Genomic DNA, 27,975 nt, shown 5'->3' with positions numbered 1-27,975 from the left:
CTATGGAGCCCTGATGTAAAGCTGATAAAACGTGTTGTTTTCTTTTCGTCGGAGCTTCAAGCGTTTACCTCAGAGTCTGGGGACGAAGTGGATCGATCCCTCCGTACCCAAACCTCGTCGTCGTCGTCGTCGTCCGGTCGCTTTTTAACGTCCGCGTTGTCGCCGCTCTGCTTCGCGTCGGGAGTCGTGGGGTCGTCCGTCGGCGACTTGAGGCTCTCGCTCTCTTCCGTGTCCTCGCTTTCCAAGGACAGAGCCGTGACGGGGGCCTCCAGGTCGGCCTCGGCGGACGACGCTCCGGGCGTCTGACAGAAGTCGCCTCCGTCGCCGTCGTCGTCATCGTCGTCGCTCAGGATGTCCGTCTCCTTCACCTCCTCGCGCTCCTCGTAATCCTCGAGGTCGAATTGTTCCTCCACCCAGCGATCGGTGTCGCCGGCCAACTCGGGCTCCTGCTGCTGCTGCTGCTGCTGCTGCTGCTGCTGATGATGATGATCCTGTTTTCCCTCCTGCTGCAAAGGATCCGAGTCAAATTCCTTTGGGGAATCTTGTTCAGGTTCGCCATCAAAAACGATATCCGTGTCGATGGTGAAGCGGTTGCGAACGAGCTTCCGTCTGCCCAGAGTCCTGGTCGGAGCAGATGCTGCGAAGAGTAGAAATTAAAGTCATCGATTAATAATAGAATCAAACGAGTATTTGTGAAGTTGTCTAAATTTGTATTCGTTTGTACCCTTTTTAAAAAAAACAGGTTTGTAACACTGAAGAGGGTTTTGGCCATTGACCAAGTACATTACCGTTCAAAAGTTTTGGCTCACCTATACAACTTTGTTGTGTTTTCCATTAAAAGTCACACTTTTATTCATCAAAAGAGTTGCAACGTCAATAGAAAATATAGTCAAGACATTGACAAGATTAGAAATAATGATTTTTATTCAAAATAATAGTTTTGCCCTTTCGTCAAAGAACCAGCAAAACTGTTTTCAGCTGTGCTAACATCATTGCACAAGGGTTTTCTAATCATCCAATAGCCTTATAATGCGATTAGCAAACACAATGTACCATTAGAACACTGGAAATGGGCCTCTATACACCTATGTACATATTCCACTAAAAACCAGACGTTTGCAGCTAGAATAGTCGTTTACCACATTAACAATGTATAGAGTGTATTTCTGATTCATTTAATGTTATATTCATTGGAAAAAAAAGAGTTTTTCCTTCAAAAATAAGGACATTTCTAAGTGACCACAAACTTTTAAACGGTAGTTTTACATACTTACTTACGTGCCTTATCACCATGTTTCTACAGCAACCTTTTAGAGTCACTATGGCTCCCTTTACACCTGGCAGTGAAATGCATTTTCTGTGATCTGATTGCAATCTGATTGCAATCGGATCGCGCCCTGACCACTTGTAAGTACATGTGTAAATACACCCGAGGACGGATTGTTATACGATCTTGCGAAACTACTTCGAGAGTTGGTCGAAGACTAGACGAGGGCTGCAGCGAGTATTTGACCAATTATTTTCAGATTCAGACGCAAAACGCACAGTTATTATTATTTATTTATAATAATATTTATTTAAATCCGAATACTCGATGAATCCAGGAATAATCGGTAGAATACTCGATTACAAAAAAGATTTGATAGCTGCAGCCCTAGTAAGCTAATATTAAATCAGCTAACCTCAATGTTTACGTTAGCGTGTGCCAAAAGCGCTAGCAACTGGATGCTATCGGCTCAGATGCTGAATCATTGAGGACGTGCTTTTGTGGTTACGCCAGTTGTTGTTGTTTGCAGTGGAAATTTGTTGGCTTCTTGTTTAAGCGTGAAAAGGTCCCACACTTCGGTCATTTTTCTGCCTTTTACGGGCTTTTACAATAGCATTGCTGTTGTTATGGCAGCACGCAGAGGGGGAGGTGATGTAAACGGCTGATGACCTGGATCACTATCTGATCACAGAAAACACATTCTAATACCAGGTGTAAAGGGAGGGAGGTCAAAACCCAATAATGGCCGTCTTTCTTCACAATACACCAAAGAATCTTATCTGTGTGCGGCTGCTATAGGGTGAATGAAGCTGACGGCCGGCATTTACCTGCTCTATTTATGGTGGGACGAGCTCCCTTCAGGGCACAGAGACGCTTCCCTCCAAAGGGCACGTACTGCTGGTTGAGGGGTAAACTCTCGGTTTTCAGGAGCTGCCGTCGGTGCTTTTCCCTCAAGACCGAATGGACCGTTTTCAGAAAGTCTTTTCGACTCTCCGGAGAGCTGCGGGAGACAAAGAGAAAGGGACCGTTATCAGCCTGTCACGCTGTAGATACCGACAAAACCCCCCCGCGGGAGACCTTTATCAGTGACACGGAAGCTTTGCTCTGCAGCCTCCATTAGCGGAGAGATCCCTCACCTGCAGCACAGCTGAAAAGCTCTCTCTGGCCGTCCCTCTGACTCTGACCTGATGTGGACGATCTCACACACGGCAGAGCTCTCGCCATCTGAGGAAGACGTCAACACGTTCATGTTTGAGGAAGCTTATTCTCGGATTTGGGTGCGTATAAGGTTACTTTGAGTCATAACCTTACCTGTGTTCGATAAGGATCTGACTTGAAGGGCATCAGTCGGGATCATGTGACGGAATCGGAAAGGGTCTTTCTCATCTGCCGATACGGAGACTCGATGGGAGCTGACCTGCAATCAAATAAATCACATTTATTTCACCTTATGAAACTGTGCTTAAGATCCATAAAAATCGGTCATATCTTAAATGGAATGGGGTGTTTTTTTGTGTGTGAAAACCTACCATTTTCTTCTTATGTTTGGACCCATCCTTGCACACAAAGACAACTGCAGTTTTAAACACTAGAAGGCAAAAGGGAGTTTGGGGGGGGGGGAAACGTCAGTTATCTCAGAGGAGAATTGTTAAATGTGCGGTTTACAGAGTGCTCGTCTGTGACATATACGTACCGAACGTCGCCATTTGAGGCTCTTTCTTCCATTTTCCCAGGGAGGCAGGAGGATTGATCCAGGTCACGCTGGTGTGGAGTAACAGGTCACCCATGGACAAATCAGCAACCTGGAAAGAGCAGCATGATGTTCGACATGTATACATTAGGTGGGGCTGAACAGGGTCATGAAAACCTGTAGAAAGCAAGATTTAGTTTGAAATGTCAAACTTAAATTACATATCACAAAGGGCTTTATATTCCAGTGTCAAATCAAAACAAAGCTCCGCAGAAGACAGGATGTTTATAACCGTTATTAGCTGTGCCCATAACTCCTACACTCTTAGAAATAAGGGTTCCAAAAGGGTCCTTCTACAAGGGTTGAGGTTCTACCTGGAACCATTTGCTTTTTCAAGGATTCTTGGTAACACTTATGGTTCCAGTAAGAACCATTTTGGTCCAGAGAACCCTTAAAAACCCCTTTCCTGTATAAAGGGCTTTAAAAGGGTTCTTGGTGGAACCCTCCAAAAGGGTTCCAGGTGGAACCTTTATAAAAAAGGTTCTACCTGGAGCCAAAAAGGGTTCTCCTATGAGGAAACGCCGGAGAACCTTATATGGTCCTACTTGGCACTTTTATTTCTAAGAGTGTACGCAATCATTTTATGACCACATTTGTCTCCAGGAAACGGGGTCAGAGCTCAAATTGATTGTGATTTACATATTGACTTTTTGGGGGATTTTGTTCAGTCGTGAAGGTGGGATTGTGCTTTATTTTATAAATTGTGCTTTATGGATTTCAATGAGCTGTGTAATGCCCAAAATGCGTTTGGGAATCTCTACTTTAGCTCGTCAAACGTACCTCTTTCTTTTCGCCGCTTTGCTCAGTGATGAGCTGATCAAAAACGGCCCCAAACTCCTCGTGGATCTTCTGCATCTCGTTGATGTGGCTGGCGACTTTGTTCATGGCTTTCATGGCAACTGCGAACGACACGAAACGACGCGTTAAAGCGGTGTGGTTTTTTTCTTCCATCAAATTCATTTAATTCGATCTCCTCAGCCTGACGTTATGACTGGTTATGTCTTATTACCGTCCAGGTGGTAGTGTTCCTCGCTGTCTGGGTCTGTGAGCGAGTAGAGCTCCTTCAGCAGAAGGGGATACTTCAGCACCCTCTGGATGGGTTTGATGAGGTACGACTCCAGGGTGGACGAGTGCTGCTGCTTTGGGTTGCGCTCGTCCAGGAAGGCCTTGAAATCAGGGTCCGTTTTGGCTGAAACGATTGATAAAGACCGACTTAACGCAAGGCATCGACAAGTCTTTCTACTAAACATAGTTGATGCTGTACCTTTCAAAAGTTTGGGGTCACCTATATAATTTTTTTTGTGTTTTCCATTAAAAGTCCCACTTTTTTCCATCAAAAGAGTTGGAAAAATGAATAGAACATATAGTCAAGACATTGACAAGATTAGAAATAATGATTTTTATTCAAAATAATAATGTTGCCCTTTCGCCAAAGAACCAGCAAAACTGTTTTCAGCTGTGCTAACATCATTGCACAAGGGTTTTCAAGGGTTTTCTAATCATCCAATAGCCGTCTAACGCCATTAGCAAACACAATGTACCATTAGAACACTGGAAATGGGCCTCTATACACCTATGTACATATTCCATTAAAAACCAAACGTTTGCAGCTAGAATAGTCGTTTACCACATTAACAATGTATAGAGTGTATTTCTGATTAATGTAATGTTATATTAATTTAAAAAAAAGAGCTTTTCCTTAAAAAATAACTACATTTTTAAGTGACCCCAAACTTTTGAACGGTAGTGTATGTATACATTTTGTTGATTGACATTTTGTGGTTTTAGAATGCGCTTTTTACATACTTTAGGCAAGGGCCTTGCTTTATAGAGGCCACCATGTTTCTACAGCAGTCTTTTAGAGCCATTATGGCTCCCTTTACACCTGGCATTGAAATGCATTGTCTGTGATTGCAATCTGATTCATTTAATGTTCTATTCATTGAAAAAAAAAAAAAAAGTACTTTCCCTTCAAAAATAAGGACATTTATAAGTGACCCCAAACTTTTGATCAGTAGTGTATGAAGGTAAGTCCCTCAGGTGGTTTTGTTTATAATCTGGAATTCACAATGGATGCCAATTCAAAACTGGCTTCGGTTTGGTTGTTATCCAACAGTTTTTGTGTTATTATGTGTTATTTTGGTGGTCATCCTGCCATAAACACTGAAATAGTAACTAAAATGCACTTGATTTCTTCTTTCCTTGAGCATATCTACAACAACAACTGGCCACATTAACTAAGTCTATCATTGTACTTGGAAATAAGGAGCCATCCACTTTACTGTTAAAGGTAGAGAGGATGTACGTGCAAGAGAACAAAGTGTTCAGCGCTGCTAATTATATGTCACATGTGGCTTTTTAGCCCGAGGAGCCTTCAGCTTGAAAGTATGCGGGGTCAAACGGACAACGCTCTCGCTGACAGCGCTGCACAGTAAAATTTATGGAGCCTTGCAGGATATGGCAGATAGTTGATGGATAAATGCATCCTCTCCTTTGAGCCCAAGAAGGAATGTTGACCCAAAAGCACATGGACTCACCCTTTACGAGGACCTTGGGGACTTTGGTGTGGCTGGCGCAGAAAGCACTGTAGATTTTAAAGCGGTCTGCATAATACAGGAAGGAACCGCCGAGGGAGAAGAGGATTTTCTGTGGAAAAGGGGGTTAGAGTTAGGTTACCCAGCTTGTAGCTGAAGAGGTCATGGGTGTTAACGGGTCATCTATTTTTTGACACAGCATACCTTAAACTGGTCCACTCGCTCCAGCTTCTCCAGATCTGGAACCAGTCGAGTTCCGTCTTCCAGGGTCTTGAGAAACTCCACTTGGAATTCCACCATTTCGGGCAAGTTCCCAAACAGTACGTCCAGCTGGAGAAGAAGAAGAAAGCATGTCAGTCTGGATTATTTCAACAGTAGTCCCTTGATAGAAGAGCATACTAATTAATTATAATTACAGACTAATTAATCTCAATTTCTAAATATGAATAAAACATGTATTTGTTTCACCAAAAATTCACCACCATCGACTAATATTTACATAATTATGTAACCCACTTCTCTTAAAACATAACATTTCTGGCATTTAAAAGCCAACAAGCACTCAAAGGCTCACAACATTTCACATACCTCATCCTGAGTCAGAAAGGTCTCCTTCTGCAGTGGAGTTAAATATCTTCCAATGAGGCAATTGAGATCCTGCAAGGTAGAGGTGGCTTTTTGTTAGATTCATAGTTTCTGTGACGCAGACGTGGAAAAAAAACATGCAGTACTTCAAAACAAAACAAGTGAGTCCCCACACGATTCACAAACAGGAGGAGCTGGCCTTTAAAGGCAAGGAAAGCAACATGGAAAACCCAATTAAATAAATGTCGATGGCAAAACAGTCGACTTCAAGCCCATAAGATTAATTAGCGGCCCTTTAAAAAGTAAATCAGACAATTTCCCAGACATTCTCTGGAGACAGATGACTGCTGGCCCAATGAAACAATGCACTGCAGTTACATTCATTTCATATTGTCAATTTTAAAACTTAATATTAGTGCTGTCAAACGTTAACGGCGTTTAACGGCGTCAACGGCGCACGCTATCGCACAACGTGTTTCCATGACGACTGACCGGAAAAAGATGCTCGTGACGTTTACGTGACTTTGTTAAAATGAGTCTCTAAAGCACTGGTTCTCAAAGTGCGGCCCGGGGGCCAATGGCGGCCCGCAGAAACATTTCTGGCGGCCTGCAATGAATTACAGTTGATAGTTTTAATCCAGGAGGTACTAAGCTTGTTAAATGTTTATTGGACATTACTGGATACAGACCAATAAGTGTAAACACAAATACTGGGTATTTACCTGGTTTCTATATGGTGAATTTTAGTGTATTATTGGGTTATAAGCTGGTAATAAGCAGGTAGCTACAGCCCCCAATTACTAGCTATTTACCCAGTAAATATATGGTAACAGAAATGTGTTACTTGGTATTAACCTGTAATTAGAAGGTAAGAACAATGGCCAAAATACTGGGTAATTACCCAGTAAATTATAAAGCGTTATTATATTAACGCTTATATTACTTAACGCTAAATTGTAGAACTGCAAACTGGTCATTAAAATTATTACAAATGGGATTTCTTTCTGTTTCTTTTTTGTCCTTTGGCGGCCCTCAGTTGGGTTCCTAAATTGGCCCTCAGGTATCAAAACTTTGAGAACCCCTGCTCTAAAGTAACTTTAAAAACAGAGGCACACATATGCAGTACACAGGTACGCTGGTTATTTGTAGCGCTGCTCTTTTCGTTTAAAACACAGACCGCTCCAGTTTGACTGTAGGCGCGCAAACAGCGCTAAAAGGACCTAACGGCGCTAACTGGTAAGCGGTGCCCGGACTACGGTGTCGCGGCACGTAAACATGACGTCATACGCGTCTTTTCCCGGTCAGTCGGAATGGAAACGTGGCATGTGTTATAGCACAGCAGTACTCAATATGTTTTGATCATAAAGGAGAACTTCACTTGAAGACAGTTACTATAAATGTATCTTAAAACAAACATTAGACCATTAGCATTAGAAAATTTGGTTACTAGCATAAAACTTAAAATGAGCAACCGTTGTTACATTATTTTACTGATGATAATTCAGAGTTAAAGTAATTATTGGGGGCTTAAATTGTTTATTTAATCTATATATGCTCTTTAGCTGTCAAACTGCGAGTCGTTTATAACCTGCGCCACATGTTAGCATCATGCTAATTGGAACAAACCCAACTCCACCAGAAATCTAAGTACTACGCAATCCAACCATCAATCACGCACAATAGGATTTCCATAATAAATACACGTGTGTCGCCCACCGGGGTTATGAGGTATAGTATTTTAGATGGCCTTGACATCATCCCTTTATATCCCTTCGCTAACCCACTTATTATACTGAGCCACATTATAACAGGCAGGCAATATCCAGGCAAGGGCACAGCTGTGTCCCCATCCTGCCTCCTGGGACACAGACAAATATGGATTGGGTATGTGGACTAGGTAATGTGTAAAGGGCTAATACAACCCATGGCAGAACAGCAGAGGCAGATCGATGGACAGAGGGAACACACACGCATAAAAACTATCTGGTACTGACCTTAACGTAGGTCCGCTCGGTCTCCACGAGCTCACAGATGACTTTGCGGAGCTTGTCGGCGTCAGAGAGCTGCCGGAGAGTCGCGGGAGGTGGGAAGGGTGAGTCCGGGCTCGGCGACGAGGACACGCACTCCGAGGAGGGATTCATGTCATGGAGACTGCGGCAGAAAGCGGCGACCTGCTCCGTGCTCTGCAAAAAAAAGATATAAATAGGGAAGATCAGGGGGGTCAGATTTAAATATGTTACTCCATTTTACCTAAATAATCCAGAGCAATCAGCACCTCAAATGTTTACTTTCTACCAGCTGATGTGCATAGTCTCATGACTGTGCACAGAGTGAGCCTGGAAAGAGGCAGTTTGGTCTATTTTCAGTCTGTCATAACAATGACTACCCACCTCTCTCTCTCGCTCTCACCCACATGCCTTTTTTCTGGTATTTTCCTCTGTGTAATGATTAATCTCTTTCAAAGAATCAAAACACACACACTCACAAACTGAGTCCATGCATCCACACACACACACATGACGGGTTGCTGTGGAGACCAAGGCCTGATGTGCACTGGACTATCATTTAGGACAAATATAGATCCCCCTCCGAAAACAGCGAACATAGACAAACTAATACTTTGGTGTGTGCAGCGGTCCTGCAGCTGCAGCCATAACAATAATAAATAACAATAAAATGCATAGTTTGCTTGTACCACAAACAAAAGAGAAATGTTGCATGCCTCGAGCCCCCGGCGCGGAGAGAAAACTCATTTTACACCATGCTTATTTTGATTTTATGTTTTCATTTGTCTGTGGATGATACATAAAACTTAATGGAGAAAGTCACTGAGAACAAACTGTTACGGCCATATAAGCACTTGCACTGCTGAGGAGAGAGCCGAGGTCTCTGCAGTTGGTCACATAACAATTTCTTATTCTCCAGACTGACGCAATTTATCCCGTCACACCTACAGGCTCCTCTCGGGAAAAGAGTAATGATATAGCTTTCACACGGCCGCCGAAGATGGAATGTTATCAGTTTCCCGATTTTAAATAATCTCAATAATTAAAGTCTGAGGCCAACTGCTCCATCACACATTTCCACATCTGAGACAGATTCACAAACACAGAAAGCAGCCATAGTCGGGGTGCATTTCCCCCTTTTCATCGATTACAAAGGAGTAAAGGCGGCAAAATACAGGCAGAATGAGGGAAAGGACACTGTGCTACCCGACTGTCACAGTCACATTTTCTCACGCAGCTTTGCCAGTGTCAATTGTTATAAAACCGGACAGACAGACGGGACGCATTCACACGTCTCAGTTAAGCATCATTCAGTATTTCCAAATTTCCAAAAACCAACTGAACGTAGAGTCAAAAATGCTCGGCAAAGGTCAGTGCTGACCACGTCAATGATTTAGTCGATGTGTTTTTTTTAGTTTAAAAAATGAAAGGATGGATATTTCGTGACATTTTCACGGGATTTAGCTTCAGGCCCTTGATGAATTTTTTAAATTGTAAGTGAGATAGTAGATTTTTCATTATCTATAACTAAAACGTTATAGGTTAATGTTACAGCGTATATATATATATATATATATATATAAATATGTATGTGCTACCAGACTTTAAAATATGCATGTATATGTATATATACATATATATACAAATATATATATATACATACATATGCACATATATGTATGTATATATGTATATATACATATATATATACTTACATATACATATATATGCACATATATGTATGTTTGTATGTATATATACATATATATATACATACATATACATATATATGTATACATACATATATAAACATATACATACATATATATAAACGTACATATATATATATATACACATATATACATACATACATATACATATATAAATATACATATATACATACAAATATATACATAAATACTGTATATATACACTGTGTATATATATATACATGCATATACATATATATATATATATACACATGCATATACATATATATATATGTATATATACATACATATACATATATACACATACATATATATATATACATACATATACATATATATACACACACATTATATGTTACACACATATATACATATATATATATATATATATATATATACATACATACATATATATACACATATATATACATAGCTGCTTTACCAACTGAGTTCATCCATATTTACAGACATCAGTAAGACAGTAGAGTCATGATCCTCACTCAGCTAATTAACAGCACTGTTGCATGGAAAGTCATGACATGGCCGGGGAGGAGAAAGAAAGAAAGAAAGAAAGAACAGACGGGGAACGATTCCTCAACATCACATGAAAAGAACAATATTGCAACACTCAGATGAGACATTTCCCCAAACAACCAACCAACCCCCCAAAAAACAAAGCACAGATGATGGAGCAAAGACCTGATCTGAATGTGCGATACAACTCAGATCACAGCTCGCGGTGCCAAGAGAGAAAACTCTTGTGTGGAGGTTGTTTTTACGGTCATGTGGGGTCAAGCCTGCGATCGCTCACACGTGCAGTCTTTATTTTGGCATCCTGTAAAAAGTACTACAGTGATTCTGGTGAGGGGGGCAAAGTCTGCATCACAGCGGTGAGTCACTGCTTCCTGTTGTCGGTCTGTAGCAGCCAGAGCAGGTGTGAAACAAACACTGTGGTTTAAAAAAAAAAATGAAAACAGCAGCAGCAGCAGCGAATCAACACTCTCATGGCTGCAGAAAGAAAGCAGGTTAAAAGAAAAGTGATAAAGAGAGCGGAATCTCACCAGATGAAGCACATCATAGATGGAGTCGGAGGAGCGTTTGGTATGCTTGCTCCACTTCAGCATGGACATAGTCCTGTAGGTTGGACAGATGGTAGATAATGTACCAGAAAGGAAGAGACTCCAAGCTTGGAAAAGGGTCAGCTCTACACTGTGCCTCTCCAGCTCATTTCTCATCCCTTTGGGTGCTGTGGTGCTATGTGATGAAGGATGAGCGAAGCCGCTCTGCCTCCTCCTTCTCCGCCCACGATGCACTTGCAGCCTTTTCCAACTCCCCTTTCCTGAGTCTGCTGTAGTTCTGTCTGTCTGTTCTCTCCCCTTTCTGCTCCACAGGCTGTGTCAACTCGGGCACACAGTGTGAGTGCGAAGATCTGGCCAACTCCGGCAGCATTGTTAATCAGGCTTGATAATCCTCCAGACCAGGGAGAGAGAGGGAGCAGCAGGAGGAGAAGGCAGGGGGAGTCTCCTCCTCAAGAATGCAGTGGAGCAGGATTGGCTGCATGAACCAGACCGCAGCAGAATATAAATGTAGAATTTCAGGAACAGTGGGAGAATGATGAGCGGGGTGGGGAAAGGGGAGCTGCAAGTGAGGCTTTTTTTCCGAGAAGAGAATGGGACGTGTGTGCAAGTATGGCAAAATGACGCTTGGTCAGAAAACCCACGAGTCCACGAAAAGAATCCGCACACGTTCAGATGTTCCTGACCTCCGAGTAGATTCCAGCACCAGCAAAAACAGAGTCGTGATTTTACTATTCCCGATGTGCGTCCTCTTCCCACAGTTAATAATTTCCTTCTTTTCCATTAACTACAGACACCATGACAAAAAGGCTAAATAAATTCCATTACTGACAGCGATTTGGTAAAGTTGTGACTGTAATTTAGGCCCCGAGGGGGAAAAGGGGGGAGGGACAGCTCCAAGACGTTCACAGTCTAATGGTCCAATATGTAACACTTAGGAGGGTTTATTGGCATAAATTGAATACACTGGCATTAGCATGTTTATAGAAGTGTATAATCACGTTAAAATAAAATTCACTTGGGTTTCCGTAGCCTTAGAATGAGCCGTATAATCTACCTCAACTCCCTCGTGTCCTTTCTCTCCCCTGTTTTTTCCTTTCCACCCCAACCTGTCTAGGCAGATGGCTGCACATCTTTGAGTCTTTTTCTCGCCACTGATGTCGAGTGCTTGCGCATTGTGTGAAATGTTGGGTTTCTCAGCTCTGTTTGTCCATGTACAGTGCCTTGAGATAATGTATGTTGTGATTCGGCGCTATGCAAACAACAATCGAATTGAATTGAACAAGGAACTCACTTTACCGAGGCCACAAACTTGTCTCTGACAGACAATTTCATGATTTGAAAGACAAGATTACAATGCAAATCAAGCAGAGTGAGGTCCTTCCTTGTATGGGAAGTTCACTCTCGTTCTTTTGCACAATCTAATCGCTGTATGTCACCAACTCATTTCGTCTTGGCTGTACTCGCATCCACGCGGCTAAAATAATCGCATACATCCCACACAAACTTTTGGAGCCAGTGGGAACACAAGACAGGAACAGGGCCCACACACACACCGAGTCTCCACACTCGTGCAAAAATAGACCGCATGAAAAAGGGCTGCACAAAAGGTTGTCCTGCAAAGGAATCTCACAGATCCTCCCACATGCTTTTTGTCAAGCAACACCGGTCTAATAATAATAGCGATAACAATACTATGATTCAGGGGCCCGATTAGACATATCACATTACTTAAAGGTGCATTAAATCATAAATCTAAAGCAACTGGCCATAAAATCCTCCTAATATGTCACAGAGACTCAGGAATAATGTTCATATAACAAACTGAACTCACCAACAACAACAGTGCAGCCAAAATATTTGCATTAAAAAAAATATTTTGCAGACTGCAAATCATGTTTATTGTTTTGAAATCATGTTTTGGCGTCATGTGGCGCCACCTACCGCTGTCTACCAATCATTGAAGTCAGTAGAGTCTCAGTTGCCGAGCAACCATGGGTTGCCAGCACTGTGCGAAATACAGGGGGATCTGGGGGGCTTAGACCCCCCTGATTAACACTCAAGACCCCCCGAAAGCCTCAAATGCAAAATTTGAGGGGGGTCAAAACATGTTACAGTGTAATTGGAAAGCATGTTTTTTGACTAAAGACTTTTGTAATTTCAGTTTTACATATATGATCTACATACATAATACACTTTGCATTCTTTCTTATCCTTTTTAACCAGACAAAATGTCAATTATTTTATTTCTAATTGTGCATTTTTAATGTTTTAACGAATTGCTTTCCAAATGGCGCTGTGGAAAAGGCCCACACAAGCCCACATCTGACAGGGAAGATAGATGGGACCCCCCCCCCCCTGATTATTAATGGGTATTTCGCACACTGGTTGCCAGTTATGTCAAAAAAAGAAACCTAAAAGACCTCGGTATTTTGAATTTGAACGTAGTGACCGTTTTTGGCCACATTCTTACATATGGCACCTTTAACCTTCGTTATTTGACCGAGGGCACCATCGAGACATCGGAGGGGGATAATATAGCCCCTAAGGGGCCCTATAAAGACATCACATACATGTAATAACCAGGGGTATTTGGCTGAGGGGCCCCTTTCAGATATGAGGGGTGAAAAACATAGTAGCGGGGAAATATCATGGGAGTAAAACAGAAGTCTACTACAGATATCCAATCACTTGTCTGTCAACATATGGTTGGATCAGTCAGGGTGGATGTGATCGCAAAAAAGTCTTGTGAGGCCACTGCAAGAAGAAGAAGTAGAAGAGAAGAGGAACTGGTTCTCACTGCGACTGATGAAAGTTGAAGTGGTGAGTCTGGATGAAGAAGAAGCACTTGCACTGAAGACAAACACTTTCCACAACAAGTACCTGGAGCCCCCCCCCCCCCAAAAAAAATGTGAGAAATGGAGATTGATCGTGTTTTGGGCTCTGACAAACAACATAGTTCTGTTTCGAGAGAGAGAGAGAAATGTTTCTTTTGCTCTTTAGTGCCGCGACAGAGAAGTCTATCTCACTTCTCACAAAAACGAAATCAAACTTTTCTTCTACTACCTGCTGACAGTAAGAACTCTCTGGTGAAAAGTTCACTTTTACAGACACTTGCATCACTACGTTTGTCAGTTAGTGAGTGATGGCGTCTTTGCTTTGAAGAATGTCTCACAGTGCTTTACTCTTACAGCAAATAATCAGCCATCCACAACTAAATCAAGGGGAAGGGAAGAAAAAAAAATAAAAAAAACCTTAAAGACTTCTTCTGAGGAAGAAAAATACAAACAGGAACTTCACAAGACCAGGCACCACCCACACAGACACCTGCTACGTCGACTTTCGTTGCAGTCACTTAGCCGATTTTTGCTCCTATCCATAACATTGTAATCATGAATCAGTACACAGGCTGTATTTGGTTATATTTGAATAATCACTGCGTTTAAATTATTCTAAAAACAGGCATTTGTCAAGAAAAGGGAAAACCTAAAGCAGAGTGTTAATTAACAAGGGTTAATGTGAGCACGACTCGAAAAAAAGTGAGGGGGTTAAGCTGCTGATGTTGTGAAGCAGCCAATGCTCCATTATAAATGCAGTGAATTGTGGAGGATGCGTGAAGGACAAGGACAGGCAAACAAGCAAGAGGAGCCAACCACGCGTTGGATGAAAAATGGTCTGTTGTAGTAGTGATATTAAATTTAAACAGACTCTGGAAATAGACGGCGCTCTTACTTTGCTGCACCCAAACTCGCTGAACGTCTCCGAGTCGTCGTCCAGGCTGTCTCCTGAGCTCTCCAACAACAGACCCACGCCGTCGTCCAGGATCTCCTCTGCAAACGCAAATATACACATGTATGAGCTTGATTTAACATGGTATCCATAATTAAAACTATGTCTGTTTACTGTATTTATACAACTGAAGCTGGAGTCTCTCAGGACTCTTGCAAGACCAAAAGTACTTCCTCAAATTCAACAATTGTGTGTGTGTGTGTCTACAGAAACAAGTCTCCTTTCTAGCATTATGGGATTTAATGATTTGAACAAGCTAGCAAGTGTGCGTACCTGCGACACTGACTAATTAATGACCAGCTGTTCTTGAAATAACTTGAAAGAAATTTGTTAACAGACACTGACACCATAATGTGTGCAAACTGTTTTCTATTAGCCGTCGTTTGTCGTGCTAACCAGCAATGTCCGCTATCAAACGTAGCCATTACTGCTAAAGTTAGCCGTTTCTAGCCGAGTATTAATGTCGACTGATGCTTTACATGTACATGTTTTTTTCTTAATTTTGATAGCATTTATTCACATTTATCAGACAAGTTGGTATTTAATAGCATATTAGGCTAATGGTCCATTAGCTTCGCGGCCTCTCGCCATTTTAGAAAGCCCAGTAAACGTGCAAAGGATTGTGGGTATGTCTGCTGCACTGAGGATTAACAGCAAGCATCTATGTAAATTCTCTGTTCGAAGGACTTCAGTCCTTTGTACAGTTTGAAGGATCCTTCACATTGGTACAGTCCTTTGGCAGCTGGTGATGCAACATACTTAACATTCAGCCAGAAACACTTGTTTTTCTTTAATTGTGAAAGGAAACATTAAGACCTTGGGCTTTGTCTAATTTATCTCTTGTTTATTTAGTAGTTGAGATAAGGTGATTGCAGACCTGCAGAGTTTAAACTCACTACATGATTTGTAGGGAAAGAGATTTGACGTTAAATCAGATCTCTGCGTTTGAAGCTTTAGACGTTTAAAAGGTAAAACGAAAAAAACACGAAGATGAAGAACCGGACTCACCTTGACTCTGGGAGAAGATGTCCGTGTAGAGGTCGTCCTCTTCGTCGGAGCGGCGCGGCGGCACGTAGCACAGCTGACGGCGGTCCACAGACGGCAGGGTGTTGACGGTCAACGCCAGCGACGCCTTCGAGAACGCCGCCTTCATGTCGGAGAAGTCGAGACTGTGCGACGGCTTCCCGTTCAGCTCGAGGATTTCGTCCCCTGCATTGAGACCTGTGGAGCAGGAAAGACAGATCAGCTGTGTTTCAGTGAACTCAATGCACCCGGTGGGGTGAGCATTTGAGATGATGTACAATTTATCTCAGTGATCATTAAATGACCCTTAAAATCTTAATTAAGATAATGACTATAAGGACCATTGTTTACAGGTCATTGTTATACACTCATGACACCATTTGACAAGAAGCTGACTTTACGGAAACAGCCAAACATTTTGCTTTTGTGCATTATGTAATAAATCTAAAGCAACTGGCCATAAAATCCTCCTAATATGTCACAGAGACTCAGGAATAATGTTCATATAACAAACTGAACTCACCAACAACAACAGTACAGACAAAATATTTGCATTAAAAAAATATATTTTTCAGACTGCAAACCATGTTTATGTTTTGAAATCATGTTTTGGCATGTGGCGCCACCTACCGCCGTCTACCAATCATTGCAGTCAGCAGAGTCTCAGCTGCCGAGCAACCACGGGTTGCCAGTTACGTCAGAAAAACGAAACCTAAAAGACCTCGCTGTTTTGAATTTTCAATGTAGTAACGGTTTTTGGCCACATTCTTACATATGGCACCTTTAAAGCAGAACTAGACCGGAAGTTCCAATTGATATGTCACTTCCGGGTTGAGGGATTTGAGTCTCAAATCTCGCAGCTGGGAAACAGCGTCAGAAAAGAGGATTTCTATCGGCTCGTTTACAGCAACTAGTAGGTTTTTGACCATAAAAACAACTTAATGTATGTAAGTAGACCTCCATAACTAACATATATGTGCAACAGGACCACTCTATGTGACCTTTAACTGATTATTGGAGGAAATAGGTGTAGGTATGTGCGCTGTCCCCTCTCTAATAAACTCCAGCATATGGCAACATCCTTTATCCAAGGCCAATATGAAAAAAGCTGCAGTGGGTTGTATTCACTATCATCCTCCACTAAGAGCCAAAGAGGTTACGATTATAGCATCCAATGTCCTTGAGAACTGTTTTCTACGAAACATTCCCCTCGCTTTTTTAATAAATATCCACCAAAGCGTCTCTGAATTGAAACTGTGAAAAAAATACACTCTAACCTCGAGGGGGAAAACTGCTGCGTTTTCACAAAACACATGAGATAATAATACGGAGGGGCACAGCTAACGCTAACGCCGCTTTATTCTCATCGGTGCGGTGACACCGTGTCTTGCGAGGGAGGAGTTCATTTGATGGAAATGAGGGGTAATGAACCTTTGGCGAAGGCTAATCCACCCGCCTTCACGTCAGTGATGTAGAGCTGCTGCACTCCATCCTCCTCCACCACGGAAATGGAGAAACCTGGAGGAGGAAAGAGAGGAGTGAGAAGAGGACTCTTACGTTAATACAAGGACGGATTTGTGCAGAGCGAATAAGAATGTTCAGATTTTGAGCTCGTCCTGTAGTTCTATAATTAAAGCCATTTCTCCCACTGACAACAATAGCACCACGCATCGGAATCTGACGCGGACTCCATTATTGCATCACAACAGGAATCAAAATCATATTAATTATAATAATTATAAAAGAAAATGGATGTTCCTACCGTAGCCAATCATGCAGGATTCATCCCTGTCAAACTGGATGACTTTTGTTATCTTGGAGAAGAGCTCAATTTCCTTGTAGAGCTGCAAAGACACAAAAAGAGAAGAAGTTATATAAATATATATATATATATATATATATAATAGCCTGCCTTATTCATATTCTGGTGGGCGGGTTATTATTGACAGCGCCGAAATACACCATTAACTTTCTGTATTTCTCGACAAAAGCGGCTCCGGCAAGTGTCGAGTCATGATTCCATTAAAAAAAAAAGTCACGACAAATATTTTCATAGCGCGGATTATCATGAATACATTTATGTGTAAATAACATCCCGAGATCAGATCAAGGATGAAAGCGCAAACAAAACAAAAAAAATTTAATTCTCCACGCAGCGCGGTCTTATGTCTCTGCAGTATTTTGGCAACACACTGCTGAAACAGCTGTTTCATACCAAGTCACATATGTCCTCCTCTGGTTTAGGGATGTAGAATTGCACTTTGTTTTCGATCAGGAACTTGAGTCGCAGGTAGTGCTTGATGGGGTCGAGCTGGTGAGCCTGCGAGATGAAGGGTAGAGAGACAAAAAGAAGGTTTTTTTTATCCAGCATCAAAGCACTGAATTGTTTATTTTCCCATGACAATGTCAAAACGTTGTTCCTCATCTTTCTGACTACAGATATTTAAAGGCCAGGCACTTTTTTTTTTACATTCTCTGCATTAGAATGCACATTTGTTTGTCAAGACCCAACAGAGTACGAGAGAATAAAACAGGATGTGTGTGTGTCGGGTTTGGTCAATATTCTGAGCCCAACAAATAAACAACACATTTTCAACTGTCACATTAGTGACTCGTGGGTGTTTAGCCTTTACTCGTGTTTGTGGCAAACAACAAAATAAACACACTTTCTTGATGAATTTATTAATTCTCGCTGAACTGGAACTGCTGATGCAACCATTGTGGTTTATTTTGAGTTAGTGTGTAGGTGAAGGACAACATCCACAATGAATGGCTTTGTGTTATAATATGTGTTGCATTCAACGTGCCTCGTAAATAGTAAACCAAATCTAAACAAATGCTCAGTCAGTTTCTACTTATCACTTATTATTTCACTTGGATATACATCTATGTTCACCCTACTTTGCATATGTTTCACTAAAAATAACTTGAAATTGCCACGACACAGCCTCGACAAATCATTTCTGAATTTCTGTCCGTCTCTCCTGGTACAGTTATATGTCAATAACTGCTTTCAGACACGCATTAACCTCTTCTTCGGGGTTGCCCCAAATGGCACAGATGGTGCCAAGCTGTGCCAAAAGCAGGACCGCCCAGACATCTCTTTAATAAAACCTCTGTAATTTCACTCTGCTTCATTTCAGCAGCATCAGACTTTGCACAGCTCATGTCCACGTTGTTTTTAAGCTCCTACTGCATATTTTAAAGGTGATATTTGCTTTAAAATGCTTTTTTTATTTTTTAATCCTACAGTTATGCTGTGTTCCATGTGCATTAACTCTGACACAGTGGCATCTACAGTGAAACTTACACCTCTGGTGGAATCTCACAAGTGTTATCTTCATTTTGCTACCAAGATAATCAACATAGAGCTTGTAACTGCAGAGGTTTACTCTATTTAGTTTGGGCATGTCATTTTTCGAGCAGGGACTCCAAAAAGAGGGTCAGGGAAGAAGTGGTTAAAGAAGTCACAGCAGTGAAACCTGAACTACACATCAGGAGAAGTCATTTGTTTTTTTTACCTTGCAGATGGTTTCCAGAACACACAGTGCAGATTCCCCTGGTTGGATGATGGCTAGTACCGGCTGGTCATTTGGCAGACACACCCAGGAGGGGGTCAGGTGGTCGGGGACCCAGATGTCACTCTCGGTGCTGGGCCGTGGAAGACTTTTAACAGTTCCCTCCTCATTTTTCTGTAAACAAAAGACAATTATGGTCCTTTTTTACTATACATAATTCCACTATTCAATCTCCTACACCATTAACCGAGTACTTTAAATTTAAATGGCTGTTGAAAATGCACTTACAGCTGCAATGGATTTATATAAACATGATACAGATATAAAATATGGGTAGCAAAATTCTGTGAATTCTATGCTATGGCATTTTTACTGTGTCAAGTAAACAGACGTGCAGAAAAAAACAGAATGAACAAATCCTCCTTACTCTGTGTTCCATGGCAGGATTAAAATGTGTGCCATCTGCAGGCTGGTTCACTGCATCACTGCCATCTGCAAAGACCTGCATGGTTGAACAGACGATTGAAAAAAAAGAAAAAAAGATGTAGTCACAACTTTAGCAGGAATCGTTTACATGATCCGATTAATGAAATAATAATTCATCTATTTAGCACTGTCCCGAGTTTTTAAAAAAAAGTAAGGATTAATGCCAACAGCTATTCCATAATTCCTAGAACTAACAGACGGGGATCAGAGCCAAAGCTGTTAAAAAGCCAAACAAACGCATTCCCTGAGGTGGTAAAAACCTGGTTAAACCACCAGGGATTAAATGGGGGGTATTTGACCTGTTGGAACACGGAGAGGAAGTATGAGAACGGAAAAAAAAAACCTTTACAGACCTGTGTGATCGTGGGATGGGCTTTTGTCTTTTTCTTTGAGGTAGTGTCCAGACCCCAGAGCGAGGAGAACCTGCTCTTGCGCTTGCTGCAGGAGCGAGACATGGCGTGCGCTCGCCGCCGCACTCCGGTCTCCGTGCGTGCCGCCACCTGCAAAAAAAAAAAAAAAAAAAACATCAGCTCGGTCAGATCAAATGTTTGCTGTATGAAAGCCTTATGTGGGTCATAAAAAGAACAAAAATATCTAATTTGAAGTGACAGGAATACGAGGAAAAACTCTTTATGAGCAATATGTTTTTACCTAAGTAGGGAAAGGGGCGATATTATACTCATCTGGTACAAGGCAAAATCACTGGATCAGATATCGGGGGGGTAATATGTGAAATCTGATTCAATCCAAAAACCCGTTAACATCACATAATTACTTCAATACAGTAAAAAAAAAAAAAAAGTCAGCAAAAGAATTTTAACCCAGTCTTCCTTATGAGAACAGCATTACTGTATTTAAAATCGTTAGCCTAATAGCATAATTGCCTAAGTCATTTTTTTGGTAACTGTGATATCTGCCTAACTTTACCGGGGTCGTACCTATGTTCCCCAGGTCCTATGTTCCCCGATCGGGGAGCATCGGACCTTTTTTTTAAAAAAAGGGTCCTATGTTCCTCACTTTGTGGAAGCCTGGATGTGGAGCTCCAGGGTAAAGGGTTAGGGTGAGGGTTAGGGTAACCCTAACCCGGTCCTTTTGGGTGAACAGCGGGGAACATAGGACCCGGGGAACATAGGACCCGGGGAACATAGATACGGTCCCACTTTACCAATGTGCTTGCTAAAAAAAAATGCTTTTTCTTTTTTTCCGAAAATATGACTTGGGCAACTATGCTATTAGGCTAACAAAATTAGCATTTCATGGCAAAGTGATGCATCAGAGCAGTGTGCGTTCTTTAGTTTAAAAGTTGCAAAAACAACAGTATTGGACTGATACCGGGTATCAGTAGATAAATAACCCCTCGCTTGTGTTATCTGTACTGTGCGAAACGCTAAAGTGATATTAAGTCATCCACATCCATAGGCCTAATAAACTATGAAGAAGACGCCGCACTGATGCTACGAGAACTCGTCCTTCACTGCCCGCTGTGGTCGACGTTACTGTGATGAATAAATAGCTCACATACAGATTTTGAGCTGTGGACAAAATGACACAACCTGGCATTTTTAAGCTACTCGTCGTGTGCAGAGAAGCGAGAGAGAAAATATGCTACGTTAGACTCTGGATCGAGGCATCTGCTCCGACACTGCTGCACCAGGTTTGTGCACTCCATAGCTAAAAGTACTTGTAGTGCAGCAGGAAAACATCCCTCTGATTTTTTTTTTTTTTTAAAGAGAAATCAATGAGATGCTATTCTCTCTCTCACTCTGCCAACGCAGTGCAGCATGTCAAACAGGAGACACTTTAACGCCTCTGTCCTCCTCTTATTTTATCTTTCCTTGGCGGCTTATTCCTCGTTTATTTACTCGTCTCCATTTCCCCGAATAACTGCACGCACACTATTTATGAAAAGGGCCGAGGAAACACGGACAGGACATAAAAAGAGTGCAGAAGTGACGAGTTTATAGGAGTTTATAGCGTTTCTCGCCTCCATATAGAGAGTTGATTTTTTTTTAGCATTTTGCTTTGCTTAAATTCAAAGAAACCTTCAGGTGAACTAATGCTTTTCAGAAATCTGGGCAGCCATTGACCAACAGTTTTTTTGGGAAAAAAAAGTAAAAAGTACAAGTAATACAAAAAAAATTGCTTAAAGGTGCCATATGTAAGCATGTGGCCAAAAACGGTTACTATATTCAAATTCAAAATACAGAGGTCTTTTAGGTTCCTTTTTTTGACATAACTGGCAACCCGTGGTTGCTCGGCAGCTGAGACTCTACTGACTGCAATGATTGGTAGACGGCGGTAGGTGGCGCCACATGCCAAAACATGATTTCAAAACATAAAGATGATTTGCAGTCTGCAAAATATTTTTTTTTAATGCAAATATTTTGTCTGTACTGTTGTTGTTGGTCAGTTCAGTTTGTTATATGAACATTATTCCTGAGTCTCTGTGACATATTAGGAGGATTTTGGAGGCCAGTTGCTTAAGATTTATTACATAATGCACCTTTAAATTCAGTTACTAGTTATTGAACACCACCAATGGTCTCTCCAATCAACAATTTTGTGTCTGCACTTTGGTGTTCTAGTGACTTATTGACATTTATCAAGTTTCGGAGAGAACACAAATGTGCTATCTGTTATATTACTGGACGATTAATAAATGCAGATTATTAAAAAAAAAATTAAATATTGGCCAGATTAACCACCCCCAAACTAATTAAATGGTCTATCTCGACATATAATATATAAGTGTCAGGCTTCATCCACGCTACTTGGTTTTCATTTAAAAATGCATAAACTCTGCTTCAGATACACTCTGCTTTTAAAACACCGCAATACATAATGACATCATAATCAGCTGTGAACTAAATCTCAATTAAAAGATTAAGATTTGACCTAATCATCAGTATCATTCATGATTATATCTTTCTTTTGAGTAGTATTTTCTGATCCTACCTGATTCCTCATCTATCATTGGTCCCACACACACACCATAAAAAAAAGCCTAAAACTAAAAAAATAAATATAGTAAATCACAAGAACAAAAGGTGGAGGATATTTACCAATGCGTGGAAGGAAGAGACTGAGAAAATACCCAGTCGGCCCATTGCCAGCTTGGTGGGCCGCGAGGCAAAGGCCAGGAGGCGTTTTGGGTTGGGCAGCTCTCCTCCCTGCAGGCTGGCCAGGTAACACCTGAAGCGGAACAGATCCATGTGAAACTGTTCCAGGTTCTGCTCCCAAAGGAAGATCTGTAATCGTGGAGAGACACACACACACACACAAGAGTTCATCCAATTAGTTGTGCATCGGAGTCGATCTGTGCCTAATGGTTTGATGTTTGTTGGGGGGGCAATAGAGCAGGACATTTATGATCTTTCACTGGGCCGTCTCCTCCCGGTCCAGTCACGTTTCCTGCGGTGGTGTTTTTGAAGAGGCGGCCCACCGGCCGGCCCGGCCAGCATCACGGCTCTGTGTCACTGCCAAGTAGCCCAGAGATGAGAGAGAGAGACAATACTGCGCATTCCTCTGGCAGAGAGAGAGAGGGGCTGGGAGTGCTGCAGCTTTCTGAGGAGCAGGAACTACATCCATTCCACTCTGCATGTGAATGTGAAAACACAACGCTGCCCAACACAGAACCAGGCGCTACCTAACCGACCAAACAAAGGCATTCGATCCCCGCTTCTTAAACAAACCCATTAAACGCAACAATGCAAAGCTTCACAGCCAATTGAGAAAATGGAAGCTGGTCGAGTGGTGCCAAGCGAATACCAGGTTTGTTTGGTGTGTGGCATCAGCAACCTCTAGTGGATGATCCCCCTGAGAGCCACTGTTAATTCCCTTATGTTGATTCTTTGTGTGTCTATAAACAAACTTAAAGCGGACCTAGACCGGAAGTTCCTATTAATGCTGTTTTTTGGTGTGTATCTGCGTCATAACCTTGTTTAAGAAGCCCTGAAGGTTCGAAACAAACAGTTCAGCCACTGCTGAGAACGCTGTGTTTTATTGTAATCTCGGGGCACAACGAGATCACTGAAAATCCCGTAATAGTTACGTAAACACCGGTTCTCCTGAACAGCAGATCATGCTGCTCCGGGCACTAGTCCGGGCACATCCGGTTGCGTACGTAGAAGAAGAATAACGTCCGTTTTGGAGGTGTTTCACGAGCGACAGTGTCTTCTGACTCTGGGTCTGACTCTGGGTCAAAGTCATAAAAGGGACTGCGGCGGGGAGTCGTGAAGAAGCTATTTTTAAACACTGTTAGACAATGTTTTGATAATGAGGAGCAGTGCATCTGCCGTTCCAGAGGGGGGAGCTGTGCTTCTGAGAGCTGGTGTGCTGGATAGTACTGGCCAATCACAAGACTCTGTCTTCTGGGGGTAAAAGTTCACTCTGAAACACCACGGCTGGGAAACACCGCGGTGATAGAAAAGAGGATTTCTATCGGCTCGTTTACAGCAACTAGGAGGTTTTTGACCATAAAAACAATTTAATATATGTAAGTAGACCTCCATAACTAACATATATGTGCAACAGGACCACTCTATGTGAGCTTTAAACTTTCTCAAACACAAATCTCCAGACAATAGGCAAGAGAAACGAGAATAAAAAACCTACTTGATCCAGGATGGTCTTTCTCTTCTTGGTGTCAGTGACGGCAGACAGCTGCATGTCTCCCATCTTCTTCATCTTCTCGTCCATGTCGATCTTCTGCTCGAGCTTCTTCATCTCGGCGCGCAGCAGCCGGACCGTGTCCTCTCTGTGGTGCTGGCGGGCGACGGCAGTGGCACACGCCGAGTGGATGGCTGTGATCCAGTTCTCCAGCTCCGTCTGGCTGCAGGTCTGCGTGGGGGGGACGGGGCGGGAAAAGTCAGAGGTTAAACGGCACGACAACTCCGTCACAGTCTGTTAGTTCTTAGCGGTTTTGATCAACTTCTGTTACTCCAAAAACATTTTCTCACCTGGAACAGAAAAGCATCTCCCAGGGAGTTGCTGAGACAGAACACAAAGTCCTTTTTGGGATGTTCCGGTACCGCCTGGACAATACTGTTCTCCACCCAGATGGCGTGTTTGGGAATGCTGTTGTTGTCGATACCTAAACCGCCATCGGTCTCATAAAAGAACAGAGTGCAACCTGGGAAACCAAACACAACACACAACAGTTACTTCCTGGGCCTAGTTTTTAAATTCCCTAAATGCCAGATTTACTTAAGCAATTTAATTCTGCTCTCCAGTGGCCAACATTAAGAAGTGCAGCATGGCTCGATTTAGAACTCAGTGGTAAATGATGATAAGGTTTGTATCAATGCATGAATTAAAGCTTGTTTTGAGTATGGAAAAAGAAAAGTTTGGACACAGTGAGAAAAGAACCTTTGAGGGAAACCCAGTAACTCTTCCACTTGCGCCGTGTGGCCGACTCCACTTTCTTGTTCTTTTTGTGTACGAGGAAGTTCTTGACGGCGAGCCTGCCGGCTTTCCGCACCATCCCCTGAGCGACGCTGAGCAGCGGGTCGGACTGGTAGGCGGAGCTCATGGTGCTCTGCTCGTCGCTCAACGCCGACCCCGCCTCTTCCACGCTCTCCGTCTGGCAGGAGCTCATCTCCAGCTCCTGGCGGAAGTTCTCGTAGACGCCCTGCACGCACTCGCTGGGGCCTCCGCCGCTGCTGCTGCCGCTGTCGCTGCCGGCGAACATGCCCCGGCCGTGCGCCGAGCTCACGGAGAAGGACGCCGACATGGTCTTGTAGCGCCTGGACTGGTGCTGCGGTTCCGCCGTCACGCCGTCGATGCCGCTGTCCTCGTACTCGCTGCCCTCGCCGGCCGTGACATCCTGCGTCGCGTCAGAAGCACAAGACGGGTAAGACGGCATGGCAGCAACAACTCCTACATTTGACCAACAACTAAGCTGCGTCTATAGATCCACGATGGAGCCATTATACGTTGCAAAAAGCTGCACTCAGAGGCCTAACAGGTCTCCGTGGGTTGCTCACTCCTGAGAGTCTCCTCAAACTTAATTACTCACAGCAAAAAAAAAGTGCTTAGCACTGTGTGAGTACAGCCTGCCCTCCCTGTGGCACCAGAGGGTCTGCCCTCTCCTGCCCACATGGCCAAATGCTCCTGGGAGATGAAGGAGGCGGGCAACACTGAACTTGGTATCTCCGTTGTGGTCACATGACCCAATCATTCGCTCCAGAGCCCCATTCAGGGGCAGAGGCTGACGGTGCCCCCGCAGTGACAGGGCCACCATCCACGTTTTTTTTTACTGTTACACTCTCGCCCGGGCCTCCTCCTCGTTATCATAACAAAAGAGCGAGGCATTTCAAACGGGGAGTGACTTTAAGCTCTGCTCTGAAACACCACCCTCCTCCCTCCTCCATCCCATCATTGCAGTCTTCTATCCGAAAAACAAAAACACTTTCTTTCTTTTTTTTACACTTTAATCCATTTCAGCAGCTTCTGTGAAGTGAAAGCAGCACAGGAAGTGCTCAGAAGCAACGGGGGATTGTGGGTAAACGGGGATGGGGTCGCTGTCTTATCGGCGATGCCACCAGGCCGCATTAAAATTCTGCACAGCTTTTAATTCTCTATCCTAGAAGCACAAAAGCACTAGAGCTGAAACAATGAATTGTCAACTATTTTGATAATCGATTAAAGGTGCATTATGTAATAAATCTAAAGCAACTGGCCATAAAATCCTCCCGATATGTCACAGAGACTCTGGAATAATGTTCATATAACAAACTGAACTCACCAACAACAACAGTGCAGACAAATGTGCGCATAAAAAAAAAATCTTTTGCAGACTGCAAATCATTTTGAAATCATGTTTTGGCATGTGGCGCCACCTACCGCCGTCTACCAATCATTGCAGTCAGTAGAGTCTCAGCTGCCGAGCAAACCACGGGTTGCCAGTTACATCAGAAAACGCAACCTAAAAGACCTCGGTATTTTGAATTTGAATGTAGTAACCGTTTTTGGCCACATTCTTACATATGGCGCCTTTAATCGGTTTGAAACCTTTTTTCATCATTAAAAGACGATTTATGATCGTTTTAGCTTCTTAAACGTCAATATTTTCTTTGTTTCTTTGCTCCACGTGACAAAGAAATCAATGAAACTGAATCATTTTGGTTTGCGGACAACATTTTCGGATATTTTATGGACCAAACGACTAATCGATTAGGAAAATAACCGTAAGTTGCAGTTCTAAAAAGCACCATGACACAGCTCTAACAGCATTAAACGAGCGTTGAATGCATGCAGTTTACATGCACATTTGAAATGAAAAGCTGCTCTGCATCTTACCTGTATGGTCTGCGCCCTCTTGCCCTGCATACTGGCACACATGGCGGCCTGGTGGCTGGTGTTCAGGCCTTCAGACAGGCAGTGGGAACGCCTGCAGGGGAGAGTGAACGCGCTGTAACTGTTGCCGTCCTCCTCCGACGGGGAAAGCATCTTATCGTCCTCTCCCTCCCTGACAGCCCTGTTGGCGTCGCGCCACTTGGCATAGCGGCCGTGGGGCTGCCTGCGGGCCGGGCTCTTCTGCCTGTACAGCTCTTCCAGGGAGTTCGCCCTGTCCGCGGAGTCATTGGGGCTGCGCTGCAAGTTGCCTTCGCGGTCGGCAAAGTCTCTCTCGTTGGCCGCATCTATGATTTCTTCCGTGCTCGTCAGCTGCTCCTGGCTCAGGTCCGACAGGGAGAACTCCAGGCTGTCGTCCCGCCACATGTCCGCAGACTTGGACCGCTTCTTTTTGAAGACCATCGCCTCTTTGGTGCCCTCGCGGGTTTCCTGCAGGTAGGTGACCTCGCCCGTGTAAACATCCTCCTGCGCCTCCTCCGCGGTGGGGCCTGGCAGAGTTACGTGCATCGCATTCACGTGCACGGAGGGATTGGCCACGTCGTGGTGGAAGGACACGGGTCGCAGGTTCATGGCCACGCGGTCCACCCAAATGGGGCTTCCGAAGTCTGGGAGGATGTTCGTCTCGTTGAAGGGTTCCAGGCCATGGTCTGCAAGGGATTGCGGGATGCTGGGGGTGCTACTGGAGCGCGTGCTCGTCTCAGAGTTCCTGTGCTCTATTTTGCCAGACGAAGCGTGCCGGGAGCGTCTCGGCTGCTTGTTGGAGATGCGAAGAGACCGGGACATGTGCTTACGTGACAGATAGCCACGCTCGTTACCGTAGAGGCCGTGGTCCCCATTCTGACTCTCGACATTTCCCAT

At 43.2% G+C, this 27,975-nt stretch overlaps 1 protein-coding gene across 1 annotated transcript; it reads right to left on the bottom strand.

Moving 5' to 3' along the window:
• Positions 1–56: 56 nt before the first annotated feature.
• LOC310924625 (rho guanine nucleotide exchange factor TIAM1-like) lies at positions 57–27,975 on the bottom strand (the record flags this gene model as incomplete). Its single annotated transcript, XM_083886413.1, has 25 exons — positions 57–637; positions 2,095–2,267; positions 2,404–2,491; positions 2,579–2,684; positions 2,797–2,855; positions 2,961–3,069; positions 3,798–3,916; positions 4,027–4,206; positions 5,555–5,663; positions 5,756–5,881; positions 6,140–6,208; positions 8,131–8,319; positions 14,681–14,778; positions 15,746–15,958; positions 17,192–17,278; positions 17,523–17,604; positions 17,976–18,080; positions 19,282–19,452; positions 19,706–19,780; positions 20,118–20,264; positions 22,827–23,012; positions 24,379–24,603; positions 24,723–24,895; positions 25,132–25,588; positions 27,064–27,975. 25 exons carry the CDS (start codon positions 27,973–27,975, stop codon positions 57–59), a joined length of 4,839 nt encoding a protein of 1,612 aa, XP_083742539.1.

The sequence above is a fragment of the Microchirus variegatus genome (genome assembly GCF_963457635.1).
Source record: "Microchirus variegatus genome assembly, chromosome: 3".
Lineage (NCBI taxonomy): Eukaryota > Metazoa > Chordata > Actinopteri > Pleuronectiformes > Soleidae > Microchirus > Microchirus variegatus.
Note: the sequence above shows the minus strand (reverse complement) of the source record. Positions and strands in the feature narration are given on the sequence as shown.